The following is a 17,085-nucleotide window of genomic DNA, read 5'->3' on the forward strand; positions in this document are numbered from 1 at the left end:
GCAGTCCATCCAGCAAAGTTTACTCTTCATACTAAATAAACTATCACAAGCAAGAACAAAGTTACCTTCATCTAAATATACAGAGTACTGTTAACATTTATTTATAAAATCAACAATGAAAAACACACACTTTATTAACTCAATGACTACTTGTTCTACATTTCTTATATCATAGCAGTTTGTCAAGTTAATTTAGCAGCTTGCTCAATAGCTACAACTCATGAACATACTTCAGGTCTGTTTACTGAGCTGAACAGTAAATATGTTTATTGTTTCTGTTTCAGGTATTATTTGCTAATTTCAGACCAATAGTATGTGAACAGAACAGCCAAAATCTAAAAATTAGACTGTTTAAAATTATTTCCCTTCTGGCTGCCCCTAGCTGTCATTTAAAACACTTTCCATATTGGCGACAAGCTAGGTGGTGAACAGACAAATCTTTTGATCTCATCTAATCTCTAATCTAAATTACTAGTTTGATGAAAAAAATCCACATTAACTGGAAGATGCTTTTTGTTTAGTGGCATTCAGATAATCTACATTAGATTTTAGCATATTTGTTTCATAAATTTTAAAAGAAAATTGCCCACAGAAGCAAGTGTAAGATAGTCACCAAAGGAGAAGATTTTTTTCTTTTTTTAAGATATCAGATTTAAGGTACACAGTCAGGGTGCTTTACAAACACTGATCCCTCAAAACTATGTAAACATGTGACCTATTGGAAATTTGCTTTTTGTAATGCAAAATGGCTTAATTACAAATGTGTAAATCTCCCAGTGGTATAGTGGCCAAGAAAGGTCTAAAATCAGTGCTCACTGGTTATGTTTATAGCCAGCATATGTGGTATATGTAAATACCACAGCTTACTTACTGAAAGAATTCCTAACATCATTTGCTACCTTAACAGGTTACTCTATTAAATGATGCAAGTTGCAAAAAGAGTAAGGAGAAAATGCAACTAACTATGAAGATTCAAAAAATTACAATAAGCACCATATACCAACAATCTTGTATTTGTAATGAGAACAGTATGCATTAACCTCTCTTCATCCATTAACATATTTCTATGGTTAGAAAAGTGATTTTAAGGAAACCTTTTGATGGAATTTGGATGCCAAGAAATTACACTTACTGTTAACAAAAACTGCAAATCTTAAGAATGACAGGTAACGTTCACCCTCTATTGGATTCCATCCAATGTCTGGATATCCTTTAGCCAGCAATACTGGACAACTCTGCAGGCCACAACCCGCCAGGTAGGTAACAACCTACAGTACAGAAGCAATCATTTATTCATGTGTTTAGAAATAAATTTCTAAAAGTAAGTATGAAACAAAATGAACATAGTCAATTTTTTTAATAACAAGGTTTTTATATACTAGGTGTTTCACCTGAGAAACTACCAACGTAGCTCATTATTGCATCAGTCTTAGTTTCTAGCTTTTGCTTTTGATGATGATGAAAAAAGTACTTTCTATTTCTGAAGTTACCTAATTATATGATGACACAACAGTACAACATCATGAACAAATGTGGAATGTGAAAAGTAGAATAAAATATTGTGGAATTCAGATCTTTTTTTACAGTACATAAACAACAGTTAAAATACCATTTAACAACTTTAAAAATTGCACCAATAACCATGTATGGCTAATTTGCTACAATAGCAAAATAAATATTATGTCAAAAGTTTATTTACTGTAATTCCGATTTTAATAGATAAGCAAACAATTACATTTTTCAGAAGACCGATAAATATCAGTGAACAGTTTTAACAGTCTGTAACCAGAAAGATTAAAATTTTTGTTAATACGTAAATTCCTAACACAGCATTTCTTATCAAGAGGAATACGTTTAACTAAGAGAAATCTTTGAGAAATGATGACAAATTTCATTAATTGTAGTAAACTGAATTTCTGAAACGTACCAGAATGATTTCTCTATCATTTAAAAGGAAATGTGCAGATAACTGCACAAACATGTGATTTTTGTTTTTATGTAAAATACACAAAGGACAACATATGAACATGATTATAGTACTTAAATATATTTTGAACTAGGTAATAAAAATCAAGACTCTTTCATGAACCTGTAAAAAGAGGTGCAAATTATCATTTCTTACAATGGAAGGCAGCCAAAAACAGGTGGCAAAAGGGAGATAGGTTTTTCTATTTGGAAAAGGGAGAAACGTTATTCTGCTTAAGTGCCCTATAGCAATTCCATCATCCATGAGATCATATTTAGTCATTACCTAATGCCCTAAGAGAGAAACTAGTTATGAATTCAGGAAGAAGAATTATACCTCTGCTGATACAGTATACAAGTTGCTTCCAAAAGGCCGCAATAGAGCAAAAATGGGTTGATGTGAAAAATTTGCTTGTTACAGTATGCAGTAAGGAAGTTACTCAGTGCACTCAATGGAAAAAGTATGCAATTCCTAACAGGACTTGACAGTTTTCTAGTATCCATTCAGAAGATATGAGTGAACAGACACTTGTAGGAGTCTAGAGATGCAGCTCGTATAGAACATGAGAAAACTTGTAGAATAAATCTCTTCTCCCACCTCTTTTCAGATTTTATAATGCTACCACCAAACCCCATAATTTTAATCTATTCAGTTTACTACAGTAAGTCATCAGCCTGTGGGATACTTTTCTTGTGCAATCCCCTACCTTCCACACATTCACACATTTGCCGTAAAAAGAGATCAAATTTGCAATGGCAAAAGTTCAAAAGTTGTTGTCTATGTGTAATTTATTTGCTTTGAACACAGGCTTTATGGTACAAACTTTAGTCACCCAGAAACGCTGTATCATTCTGTGAGTAGGGTATGTATGCCACATTCATCGAACTCATAGCTATACAGTATTTGTTCTTTCTTGTTATTCAGTATATAGATTTATTTACTGAATAGCATGCACATACTGCACTAGATAAAGTTACTGACTCACCAAAGTTAATATATTGCAGCCAATACATAACCATTCTTACAGCTAAAATGACTGATGAATTTGGGAAGCCCAGTCTGAGACACACACAGCCTGATTTTTCAGCATAAAATACTGTGTATGTTACAGCTGATACCTGTTAATGTTTGAACATTCAGCACTTGTATGGTGCCAAGTATTCCAAGGTAAGCAATCAGCAAATGAGGAACATGCAGTTAATGGTCAACAATGAAATTCAGTTTAAGTGACTTGCCCTACAGTACTTTCCATGAAAATATGAGACAGTCACTAGTGGCATTCCAGTCACTAGTGGTGTATCCCAAGGGTTGACACTGGGGCCAATACTGTTTAATATCTTTATTAATGACAGGACAGGGTGCACTCTTGGCAATTTTGCAGGTGATACAGAATTGATAATTGTTCTCAATACTAACTTTATCTAATTAGTATATTCCCGTGCTCTCTCACACCCTTCCCATTCATATTTTTGTCTCTTCTCCTAGCTATCCCCATCATACGTCCATTTATTTCCATTTCCCAACTTTTCCTCTCCCACAGCATATGCTGATCACACACCCCCCCACAACTGGTTCTACTCTCATCACAGGATTCTCCCATACTGCACAGAGGCTTTCCCTGTGCTAAGATATCACTTAGGTGCTTAACTGTTCTCCTCCATTTATATTAAACCCTGCCTTCTGTTTTCTGTTCCCCAATGTTGTGCTAGCACATATCACTTCCTTTCCCTGCTTTCCTCCTCTTCTGACTGTGCACCTATCTTCCATCTCTTAATCTGTTTTCCTTCCTGGATATACAGGAACTTTCATGCCATTTTTCGTATCCTTTTACCCACCATTTCTAGTTCATCCTGCCTCTCCTCACCTTTCCCTTTATTCCTAACCATTGCCAATGAACTGAGTCCTGGATTCAGTTTCCTACTGCAACTACCCTTAAAATCCTCTTCCAACTTCCCTTCTTCAAATACCTGCCCTTCCATTCTCTTGGCTCTTACTTCCATCCCTATCAGTCTCTATGATTTACTTAAGCCAAAAGACCTGCTTCCTTTCTTCACGTTCTCCTCTTAATTCTCAAATTTGCTCCTCCCCAAACAATGTTTCTTCATATGCCTTTCTCTTGTTTCATGCCTTTTTTCTTGTCATTCTTTCTACCTGATAACAGTAGTGAAAGGATGCCAAAGATAGAAATAAATCTCTTTTGCTGTGATTCCCACTAAGCATAAAGCAATACCAGGGAAAACACTGCTCAGTCAATCTTACCTTGAGACAGCACATACCTAGAGCAAGTATTTTTGAGGAGATCATATCCAAAAATTACTATGATCAAACTTGCCCTTTTCCCTTCTAGCACAAGTAGACTATTTAATAAATAGGTAAACAGGTCAGAGTGATCACTTACCTTATCGAGATCCGGCTCCTCCAATGCTAGTGCAAGCTCATTGTTGTCCATTACAGAGGCTGCTGCAACATCTAGTGGTGTCGAACCTCTCATTGAGGGAAATGCTGCAGAAGAAAGTTAATACACAATAATTAAACTCAGTTTGCAGTAATCACAGTCATGCAGCAGAGGGCAGCAATCCCACTGGAATCTAGAACATAAATGTATTAATAGTAAGTTGTATGGCTGTTCTTCAATCAAGAACATGTTTAACTATTTTGAATAATGTAGAACAAATGCTTAAATTTTTTTCTGACTTGACATCCATACCATCCATATAAGCATACTCAACCACGCTGGTTTTAAATGCAGATGAAGAAATCAGTATTAACAACATGGCACATGAGAGGATATTATATTATTTCTTTAGCAGAGCACATGTCAACTATGTAATTCTGCACAACAATTCAAGAATTTAAAATATGCCTATATTCAGCTAAAAGAGACATTTTCAAGCTTCAGTATTACCTGTTTTCTTTCTTTTAGTCTTATCCCATTTTCCGTGTTTAATATGGGCAAATGCAGGCATCGAAATGGTCACCATGAACAGCTAAAGCACTGTGAAATCACATGCTAACTTGCCTTGCTATACCTTATTAATATAACCACCTATCTAGCCAAGACAATTTTCCTTGTGTTACAAAATCTAATGCACACACATTAAAAAACATACATTCAGTGTTCCAATGGAAAAATATGAAATTCACATCAGTGGCTTAAACTTTAGAGGGAAGGGAAATGAAACTAGATGAAACAGGCAAGCACCATAAAGGGTTAATTTAATCTTAGATTTCCGATCACAACTATTTTGAATGGAAAAAATGTCAAACTGTATGGATTTAATCTAAATTTTTCAAGGTATTTAAAAACACAGATTTAGACTATTCTGTTCCTAGTAAAATTAACAGACACATAAGGATGAAAGGAAAATGGAAAAAAAAAGAAAGAGTTAGAGGTGAAACCACAAAGTGGTTTAAGCTTCAGAGAGGCTTCATCACATGCTTCAGCTTGCTATACAAATTAGATACTAGTCTTGTGATATCACAGTTCCTCCTGGTCTTGCTTTTAGCTGTTACAGCTACAAGACGTACCCAGTCCAACACTGCTGTTTTCCAGTAAGTAACTAAGATGCTCAAACATGGCCTTTTGGTTTTGACGACTAATTCGACAGAAGTAGCACAGGAATCGACAACAGCTTGCCACCATCTTAGGAAAAACGATCTGCTGAAGAAAAAAGTTGACAAAGCAGTGAAATATGTTAATTACCAATCTGTTCCAATTCTTCTTCCTGCACTCCTAATAAGGAAAGTATAGTGAAGTTACCAAGGTGATAAGCAGCTGATAGTTGCTTTGCTTCTAACTTAAGAAAGGACCTGCGTTTCCCTTTAACTTTTATATTCATTAGGTCATTAGGTTTGAAATGTTGAAAAATCATTTTGCAGAGGACTATAGGGGACATATAAGGGGAAAAAAATGGAGAAATAATTCCCATCAAAGCAATTTGCAGACTAGCAAATGCAGTTATACAAAAACTCTATCTTAGCAGCATTACAATAACAAGTTCAACCCCCAATATTAAGTCATAGCAGAATAAAGAATATTCAAGAACCTTAGTTTATCCTCCCATATTACAACAAGAATATACAGTCTTCATATAAAACATTTCTACAAGACTCCTAACGTTGTTCAATGCATAGGCCTGATAAGATAAAACAAAACATTAAATTGCATTAACTATCCAATGCTTTTAAAACCAAAAGCAAAAAAAAAACCCCCAACACTTTATTTACTGCACACTATGTGCAAGGATTTCCCCTCTGAAAATAAAATAATTTCATCTGTAGCACTTGTGAAAGAATGTTTCACAAGTTGCAATTAGTCATAACATCTTCTGAGATGAACAAGTTATGTCATTCTCATATTTTACTGAAAGGAGCTGAAAGAACAAGATCAAAAATCATGGGACAGATTTTTGATGCTTGTTTAAAGGTTTTTCTATCTGATTTATTAAATGTACCATTATACAGCACTTTTAAAAAAGTGTCAAGTTCACTTGCAGATCTATGTCCTAAAGATACTTGCAAAATTAATGAGAAAATTCATTACCATCAAGGAGAATTCTTTTTTAAATAATCTGACTAGCACCCTTTAGGAATGTATTCTATATATTAGATACATATTCTGTAATATCCAATGTGATATCTGAGCATTTTAATCACAATACCATGGGGTTTTTTTCTTCCTATGACATACTACCTCCTTCACTTCGTACCTTTCAACTATAAATAATATTGCTTATACTTTATCATAACAAAGTCTAATAAATGTTGCCTTATTTACAACACAACTCTAATTCATTCTGAGAAGTGCAACCTTTACACTTAATGAGACATTATGTAATTAAAAGCTATATGATATGTATTGTCTTTTCAAGGCATCATTTACACTTCCTAACTTCCGGAGACTTGATTAACTGTAGTTTTACTTCAGCATAGTTTTTTTGCTAATATATGCGGCTCATTTGTCTATTTCAGTCATGAAGGAGCTATTATGTACAAGCAGCATTATACATTATTTCTGTTCTTAAATGTAGGATAGATGAAAATGAATGAAAAACATTCATTCATTCATGAAAACATTCAACAAAGCTTCCACTGTCCAAATTTACAGGGATTTTAACAGAATGTGTGCCATAATTTTGTTTAGAAAATTATAGTAACAATAATACTGTTAAAAATTGTCATTTTAGAAATTCCTCATTATTGACAGGAATACGTATGAATATGGAATTCTAAAATTTTCAATCAGTAAGAAACAATTTTGAAGTAAACCGATTCAATTCTGACAGCCAAAAAGGGTGTTGCTCAGGATTCTCTGAAAATGAAAGAACAACCAACACCAGAAACCAACATGACATTAAGATTCCACAATTATAAGATCTAAAGACACAGTCTTTCAAATAACTGTTTTAGGCATTAAGATACACACTAAAACCTAACTGTGATGGAAATGCTGAAAGCTTGCCCAAGTATTTTCTGGGATATACATTTCACCAATGAAGTACCCTTCCAGGGTTTTGTTAGCCAGTACTAGCAAAATACTTCTAAGGTACTGAGATACCTTCAGCCACACCATATTCCACAGATCTCCTCATCTGTTTCTGACTCATTTATTAATAGCGCAGCTGGAAAGAAGCCTGGCATAAATTTTCTTCAGTTTGAACTGACAAGGTTTTACCTTCTCACCGTTCCTTCAGAGAAGTGTGAGCTATAACACTCTCACTATATGTCTCAATACAGCCTCATGATAAAATCATTTAATCCAAGAAGCTGGAGATCTAGCTTAACCATCTGCTGCCACAACCTAGGAAAATGCCCAATCCCTAAACGAGAAACTACATTGCATGGTTGCTCGTTCCATCTCTTGAAGCTATAACACTGAACAGAAAGAAATGTCCATGAAGCTGGAAAGAGAAAACGAAAGGGAACATACTAACGATCTAGACGTGAGGAACTCGCTTGAGAGCAAGAAAAGCAGTGTTCTAGTGCCTGATGCCACCACTATACTTGAACTGTATATAAGTGACTCACTGGACAAACCCACAGAGAATCAAATGAGTATATAAAACCATAGCTGACCAAGGCATGCTCACTGTTTCTGGCCCTACTCCTTTTTATTCAGAAGAATACCTTACCTGGCAGAAAGATCCGCAGCATGCACAAACATGTGCCTTTTCCAGATTACAGCCTAGTGGTTCTACCTAGGGTCAACAACCTTTCAAGTGAGACTTCTCTGCCAGATTAGAAGTCAAGCACGCTAGCAGATGACAATCACTTTAAAAGCAGTACGTTCTCTCCCTGCAAGGTTGCAGTTCCTATGAAGGAAACTTCAGGCTTGGAACTCAGAAGCAACACTTCTCTGCCTGTACAGTTCCCTGCCCAATGGTTTGTTCTATGAAATCTCCCCACTGCAATATCTAAAATCTGTGCTAATGGTGTGCAAAACTCTGTTAATAAGCCTTGCTGTGTTATTTCATAGCATGACTGTAGCCCTGTGACTCCATAAGAAAATGATGGCTTCTGAATCATTAGTATCTCGAAGTTTCCACACTTAAGGGGAAAATGAGGCACTGGAGTCTGGAATAGATCAAATTCCAAACACACCCTATTTCTTGTCCATACTTCTTCATAAGATTTCTCCTCCTATGCCAGTTCCAGTTCAGTAGGTGAGGTTTTGGATTCCTTCTGAGGCACCTAACTCTACCCATGCATTTCATAAAGACAGAGACATGAAACAGGAGATTTTGGGTGGCCAGACACATTAAATGCTGCAACACCAGGTTACCAAGTAATTTTCTAGGTCTGCATTCCATTTGAAGGATATAATGGTAATTTCTGTAAAGTGTTTTTGTAGATCTGTGTTACTGCAATTTTCTATGAAAACATTTTTAATAGAATTAGAAGGCATTGTGGGGTTGTTGTTTTGGGGTTTTTCGTCACCTTTGACTATGTACACATTGTAGCAAAACCAGAGGGTTGAGACATCTATAAATTAGGAAAGTATTAATCATCTTATAATTAATTGTAGCTTGCCTTGAACTCAAATATGAACATATTAAAACAGAATGACTAAAACCAGTATGTGAATACTTTGTAACACTGTGATGGTATAGCCAGACACATGTATAAGTGTTTTACAGAAATATGAGAGCTACGTGGCCAAAGAGGCAAAGAAAGAGGGGTGTAGCTGCACATCGAAGGCATTCAAGCAGTGAAAAGTTGCCAGACAGACAAGAAAAGCACAAGGTAGTAAAATGCGCTGAAAATCTTTCCAAATACATAAGAATGAGTGGCCAGGCAAAAGAAAACAAGGCAAGCGGTACTGGGATCAGAGGAGACCCCTCTTTTTGGGAGGGAGGCAATAGGATAAAAACCATCAGGCATAAGCAAAGAGAAGAAAGAAGACCGCTTCACTTCTGACTTTCTTCAGTAGCCTAAATGTCCAGTTAAGCTTCTCAAAATCTATGCCACTCTGCCTTTAAACTAACACATACATATTCAAGCATAATGCGAAGAAATGGGAAAATACAACACTGCAAGAAAATTATTGCTCAATTCAAGTATTTGAATTTGACCATTCCAAATTAAGTTGGTGTTAGTCTCTGATTATAGTTTATTGCTAATAACACTTCATCTAAGATGAAGAGGTACATTTTCCCACCAGAGCTACACCTCCCATAAATGCAGCTAACATATATATTTAATTTAAAGTAAGAACAAAACCTTTTCAAGTCCTATTAAAAGACAAATGGAACACCTATAACCTCTCGCTAACTTTTAAAAAAATAAAGTCCTAGAATGCTGGGCTTCTCCCTCTAGTACTATAAAAACTGTACTATTTTTAACATTAATCAATATTTCAATTTGGACAAGCAAAAAATCTTACATGAGAGAGATCTATTTTTCTTCAGATACTTCTTCTTAATCATCCTAGTATACTTTTGGAAAGGTTCAAAATACAAAACACACAATAAAATTATGGTGAAATTACCTGAGATCTATCTCCGCCAAGCACATTCACCATCACATCCATAACAGTCTCATGCATGCCTAAGACTCTCATTAAGTTAGGATGCTGATAAAACACCTTGTTGTTCATTATATCCCTATAATGGAAGAAAAGGCAACAATATGTTTTTAAGAAACACCATTTTAATTTAAATCATGCATTATTAGAGATTTCAGAAATATGCATTCACTGTAGTAACGTAATTTTAAATTCTAAGATTTCAGCATAATACAAAACCACCTGACAACTAAATGCTTCACATTTCAATACGCTGTCATTCCTCTAATTTTCACAAATTCTATATAATAAGAATCTAAACTTTGAAATTCTTTCAAAATGGCATTTCTTCATCTTTAAATTGCTCTTACCATCTGTTCTGTTTAAAGAAAAAATGTATTCTGTCATGATCTAAGTGGAAAAGAATATATTCTGTTGTTTTAAGTAAAGAACAGGGATCAAGAAATCTAAATCTAATCTTGCCTCTGCAGTAACACCCCTTAATTAATTTTCTCAGTTCACAAAGTAGAAGACACTAAATAGACTTAATATTCAAGGTTGTCTGTTAAATGTGTTTCATCAATATTTCCAAAATTAAGACCATCTGTCAGAAGATGTAAAATGGCATACAGTCTCCTTAAATAGGAATATTTTAACATTTTCACTCTGCCCACCATCCTCTCAACATGTTCTAGAATTCGCTGTATTGGTTTCATAATCCAAAACACAATTTATGTGTTTCAATAGGGAATCCAGGGATTTCTAACATTTTAGGTCAACCTGTTAAAAACAAATGGCAAATAACAGACATAATGCCTGCTTGAAAGAAATACAGAAAACTGGGAATGGAAGATGACTCATAATACAGCACCTCTGGGAAGGGGGCTACACACATGCCGAGTTTAGACAAAACTTACCCTTTATCCCTCCTAGAATTCTCAGCAACTTTACAAACTCAGCATCAGGGACAAATTAGGTAATACTGTCACATACTAAGGAGTTGTTACCATGACTTGCTCAATTCAACTGAATAGATTAGTCTTTGCAATTTTTACAAAAACAACACAATTTTTACAGTGAAATAGTAAGAATAACGGAAATTCCTTACAACTGTTGTAGACAAACTGTTCAATGTTCTTGATGAAGAACAAATAAATACAGTTCTCAGGTAATCATACTATCATTTTATCTCTTTTTAAATACACCATTTTAATTGAAGTAATTAATTTTCTGTGAATATTTTTTCCTTCCAACATTAAATGGTCTAATCTGGCAATTATTCACAAAAAGGAGTAACAGACATGCAGGCACGCACCACAATACCGCTGCTTAACAGAGGTAATTTCAGCAAATTTTCAGAGCAAAGACGCAGAAAAAATATTCTCACATCAGCAGGCATTTTTTTCATAATTTCTTGTAATTTCTTATAAAGGCAATTTCTTATAATTCTGATGTTATAAAGGATAAAATAAGCAGTCTTCTGTGTTCAAACACTTTAAGTTGCCACTGATGGTGGCATAATAAATACTAACCAGTTTGAAATATTTCAGATCACAACAACACTTTGCTGGTTTTACCTAACTGCTTGCATAAACTTTCCAATTAAAAAGACATCAGCAATTTTATTCACTCATGCATGAAATATAATGTGAGCTTTAAGTCTGGGAAAGATGTAGCATGGAAACCAATAAAGATTTAAGTTATCTGTTTTCTCCAGAGCTGCTAAAACATGTACTTTGAGGAAGCTTTAAGCATTAGGCTTAACTATAGTAAAAGGAGCCCATTTTCTTTAGATGAGAAAATACCTTAGTTCACAGAAACTTTGACACATTTGATACTGCTAGAGAGATCAATTGGAGACATCTAGGAAATATCTGTGAAAATGAAAATTTCTGGTACATATCTGCATTTTAGTACAGCAGTAATTTTCATCCAGGATCTAAAATGAAAGGATTTACTAATATAACAAAAAGCTTTACACAAACTTAAAAATAAAATTATGTTAATTCCATACCCTAATCCATTAATCATTAGCAATTCCTCCTCTTTTCCCATCCTGACACTGAGAAGTGAGCGAATCTGGCCCAGTGCTGCAAGTAGATTAATGGTATCCTTCACAGAGGCAGCACTAATAGTGTATGCTTTCCTCAGAGCTTGCAGTAGCTCACCAATGCTGTCATATTGCCTACGAAGGAGGGTGTACATAATCCGAACTAATTCTGGATCTTGAATCTGATCTTCCTGGGACCAGCGCACCATAGTCTGGGATATGAGTTCTTTCAGTGTAGCTAAAAGAATAAAATACATAAAATGTTACTAGCTATTTCAACCAAAAAAAAGTCAAAAACATGTATTACAGTAAAATATTAGATAACAGTAGACAACGAGGCAGTTGTCAGAGAGCAAAAGAACACAAGCAGACTGAACAGGATTTTTCAACTGGAAAAATAATTTTTAGATCTTTCAAGATAAGTGTGATGCTCTTGAGAGATGGAAAACAAGAAACATCTTCTTAGTGTTCAAGTCAATACCAGCACTGTTGGCAATGAAAACTTCTTAGTTGATCATGATTCTAAGAATCATCCTTGTAAGTTAAATGCTATATTTAAACTTTTAATTTATCCTTCATTTCTACATCAAGATTTATAAAATAACATTAAGTGCAGCACAAACACCTTTTCATTAGGAATGACTGAAATCTAATTTTATAATGCCAAAGAAACATTGTATTTTTGATGGTCATCAGTGTAGGTTTGGAATACAGAAATTGGTAATTAAGTTTTCAGTAAACAGTTTATTGGATGACAAGTATGAGTTTAATTACAGCAGAAATATTCATGAATGTGAGCTCTGCTTGCCAATCAATTTTGCCAGGGGGGAGGAGGAAATAAAATCTGTTCTAAACCTACAAAACTGCCAGAAAGAAGGATGAGATAGCCGCCTTTTTAAATCAAATACCCAGTTCAGGGCCTAGCCAGGGTGGCTTGAGCAGCTTTTGCTGCTCATTCACTTGATGAATATATAGCTCTTTTGTTGTTCAAACAAAGGATCTACATTGTCTTCAAAAAGATGACCTATGAGGAAATTTCTCAGAATTGTATGATGATGCAAACACACTAAGGAGGAGATGCAAACTGACTTAGAATAGGGGAATTTAATCTGTATTTCCCATCTGTTTGGGGAAAGTCACTATCACTTGGGAATACACTTTCTAAAATAATTGTATTCTTTGGAACTACAAAATGCATATTGCTTGAAGCAGTTCTGTTGCATACATTACATGTTCAATGACCCTAAAAACAATTTTTCTGAGCCCAGAGTTTAGGAAATTTACCTGAAAACTGAAAACACACGTTCCACTCCTTGTTCCAACAAATGTTCATTGTTGTTATCAGGCAGAACATGAATGATCACCTTCTCTCTTAAAACAATGCATTTCTTTCCACTATTTCCAGCAAAGCTACCTCTTGACTTTCCCAAAGTTCTTCCATTGGTAAGAACTGCCACCTCCCAATTTCCAGCACAAAAGTGTTTATAGCTAGTGTATTTCCATTTATTTTTGTGTCTACACTATCCTTTCACTTGCTAACGCTTCTCTCTTACAGTTTACTTAATGATGGATTTATAGAAAACCATCATTAATTCTCAGATTTTGTTCAATAAACAGGCTCTTTTCTGTGGGGACAGATTCTGTATTTCATTAAGACAGCCCTATTCTTAGGGGCATGTTATGAATGAAAACATTAAACAAGCTTTGTTCCTAAACACTGTATAACTTTCTTCAATCAAAACAATTTCTTCTTTCAGTGCAACAAGGCAATCTCCTCTTGATTCTTGCACTAAACTCTTCTTTCCTAGAATAACTAATAATTTCCCATAACTTCCCAACTCATTGAGTGTCACTGATTTCTGGTTACATAAAAATAACACACTTCTGTCAGAAAGTCAATGATCTCATTAAAGAATATAATTACTTACTCTGGCTTTCTGATTGTGGGATAAGGGGGATAAACATGGGATAAAGAGCAACCTGAAGTGGTAAACTCAAGGAGGAGTTAAGGTTTCCTCCTGTGAAATTGTTAGGTCTTTGATAGGTCAGGTGGTGGCCTCTCTCATGAGGCTAAAGGACAAAATGTGCACAAATTCTTGTCTTTTTTTTTTACAAATCTAGTTCCTCATTTCCTTAGTACTGCCAAAAATACATAATTTTTGTTGGATATAAAGGACTATTACTTTCAAAATAATGTGATGTTTTGGATTTTTTTTTGTTTGATGAGGGAAAATACCATATGATTCACTCCAAATAGATATTTTCCACTTTGGCAACAAAAATATTATTTGCACTGACTCAATTATGAGGGTGATTTTATACAGTTGAGTTAACCATCAGATATTTATACATGTAACTAAAAGATTATTACAATTTTTAGTACAAACATCATATTCCACAAGAAACACACTCATGAAATGAACAAATGAAGAACAAATTGTTTCCTTGATATGGAATTGTCTACGCAGAGGTTCCCATCTGTAAATGCAACAAAATGGTCCTGTGTTTTTTAGAGCTTCTCTCTGGAGTTATGAAAATGTTCCTCCATAGCAAGTGTTAGTGTTTCTTAGGTTTCAGTACCTTTGAAGGTTTTGATGTTTTTCTTCTGATAAGCTTTTAAGTAGCATATTGCTATATGTAATTACTTTTAGGCAGTATGGCAAATAGCCTTGGAGAAATCAATTAGCCATATCCTTGCATGGATGAATTTTTGGTTGAAAGATAAGAAACAGAGGGTAGAACTAAATGGTAGTGGTCACAAAGAGGGAGAAACAGCAGTGAAGTTCTGCATATATCTGTGCTGTGTTCTCTGATGTTAAGCACCTTCCTTCCCTAAAAGACCTGAGGAAGGGGATAAGCAGATGCAAACAAGTTTGATGATACAAAGTTATGAAGGATAGCAAATATGAATGTAACTGAAAAAAATGCAGAACTTAAAAGGACAAAACTGAGCAATAAAATGGTGATGAAATTCACTTTATTTAAAGTCACCATAAATAAAATGACATCTGAAAATATAGTCCTCATTTATAAATAGAACAATGAGATGTTAACAGAGATAAGATCTGGCAGATAGATCCATGAAAATCACAGAATTGTTCAGGTTGGATGGGACCTCTGGAGGTCATCTGGTCCAATCCCATGCTCAAGCAGGGCCACCTAGAGCCAGTTGTCTAGGACTGTGTCTAGATGTTTTTTGAATACCTCTAAGAGGGAGACTTCCCTGATCAACTTATAAAAATATCAGCTCAATTATCAGTATCAACTCAAATCCTCTGGCAGTTAAAAAGATCAAATCAAAAGCCAGGATTTATTAAGAAAGGAATGATTAAAGCAGAGTACATTATGCCATTATGTTAACCCATAGTTCAGTCACACCTTTCCATCCAACACAAGAGGAGGCCATCAAATGAAGCCCATTCACAAGGCAGGAGCTAAGCCGAAAAGAAAGGTGTTTCTTCACCTAATGGATAATAGAACCCTGAAACTCCCTGTCAAAAATGTGGCAGATGCTAAAGTTCACATTTGCTCAAGCGGAGACTACACAAATATCTGTCAGAAAGATACAATGGGGATATAAAAAGATAAACCTCTTTAGACTCAAGAAATCTCCTGAGCTGAAGATAACTGGAGACTGGGACAGCATTAAAGTTGTAAATATCATATTTGATTGTTTTATTCTTACGTGTCCCTAGATAACCATTTGCAGTCACTGTTTAAAACAAGGTATTGGGTTGGACGGATCTAAATCATTACAGCCTGTCTTACCCATCATATTATTCCAAAACTGTAGAGTCTGCTTAGTGCTTCTAGGTCCAAGTGTATAAGGCTCATTCCCAGGATTAATTTCTTATCTGAGTATTTCTTAAAGATACAGAACCTTGCAGTCCAGTTTCTACTGCCTAAAACTAGAGATTTCTCAAGTCATGGCTCCCAGACACTTACATATACTCGCCCACATCTAAGCACAGCAGTACACTCTCAGGACTTCTAGCTGAACTCCTGCAAAGAGGAAAGCCAGAAACACTTGCAAAATTTTACAAACACTTTATTAATAAACCTTTAAGAGGCATTAGAATTAAAACCCTCAGGAATTAAGGATATAGTTCTTTCCAGGCTGCTCTTACACCTGTGTATCGTAGTTTAGGTTTAGCAGAGTCTGCTTAGAGTCTCTTTTTCTAATCACATGTATTGTGACAGTGATCTGTTGTTTCCTCCCCTCTAATCCTTTCTAGTCTCTTTTGCCCTATACTGAAACAGAGAAGCTGCTGTGTTTGTTGCACTTGAGGAAAAAGATATCCTTGCAACTCAGCCAAAAGACGAGAATGGATGAGAAACAATCAAACGTGATGACTCCAACATGATCTCAATAATAGTCAGCAATAGTCTGATATTCTTTTCGACTGCTAATAAATCACAAAGGTACTGTACTGCAACCAAACGTTCTGTAACCAAAATTTAAAAAACAAGCAACAAAAAAATGGAGCTAACAGCCAGTGGGAAGTCTATTGTAAGTAACAACTAACAAGTTAACAATCTGTGGTTTCAGTGTAAGTAGCACTCCAAGGAACAAAGTCTCAAAGGACACAATCTATGATTCTTCCACTTAATGCTACAATTGCATGCAGTGGATACTATTCAACAGAGACTTAAGCTTTTCACACAGACGTTCTCATATATCCACACTAAGATAACTTTGAAAGATCCATGGTTCATTGTTTTAGCATGGGAACTGAATTAGGGCATTTGTTCAAGCCAGTAAATTCTATTTCCTGATTTCTGTTCTAGGACCAGTAATCTAGTGTATACCTTTAGAATATATGGTCCTACATGAAAGATTCATATTATAATAGCAGATATCCTCCCTAAGTTAGAGGCACCTGAAGAGCCATAGTTAAGTGAGCCTGACAGCCATAGTTTCTATTCCCAAAATGCATGAACAAGATCATTGATCTCCTTTCATTTCTACCTGTAGAAAAACTAAAGAGCAGACATATCACTCACTATCTTAAACAAAAAGTCTTTCTTTGCCATTTCTTGTGTGTGAGGGGTACTATCCCTTTTATC

General features: G+C 35.2%; 1 protein-coding gene across 1 annotated transcript in view; it reads right to left on the reverse strand.

The window, feature by feature from the left end:
• Positions 1 to 17,085, reverse strand: part of RYR3 (ryanodine receptor 3) — a 263,605-nt gene that overhangs the window by 93,641 nt on the left and 152,879 nt on the right. Inside the window, exons 41-45 of the mRNA XM_072864265.1 lie at positions 11,983 to 12,256; positions 9,954 to 10,068; positions 5,495 to 5,627; positions 4,365 to 4,468; positions 1,133 to 1,268 (exon numbers count right to left, since the gene is read on the reverse strand). Of these exons, the coding sequence (XP_072720366.1) occupies positions 1,133 to 1,268; positions 4,365 to 4,468; positions 5,495 to 5,627; positions 9,954 to 10,068; positions 11,983 to 12,256 (762 nt within the window). The remainder of the gene's footprint in view (positions 1 to 1,132; positions 1,269 to 4,364; positions 4,469 to 5,494; positions 5,628 to 9,953; positions 10,069 to 11,982; positions 12,257 to 17,085) is intronic.

The sequence above is a fragment of the Ciconia boyciana genome, chromosome 6, assembly GCF_034638445.1.
Source record: "Ciconia boyciana chromosome 6, ASM3463844v1, whole genome shotgun sequence".
NCBI classification, from domain to species: domain Eukaryota; kingdom Metazoa; phylum Chordata; class Aves; order Ciconiiformes; family Ciconiidae; genus Ciconia; species Ciconia boyciana.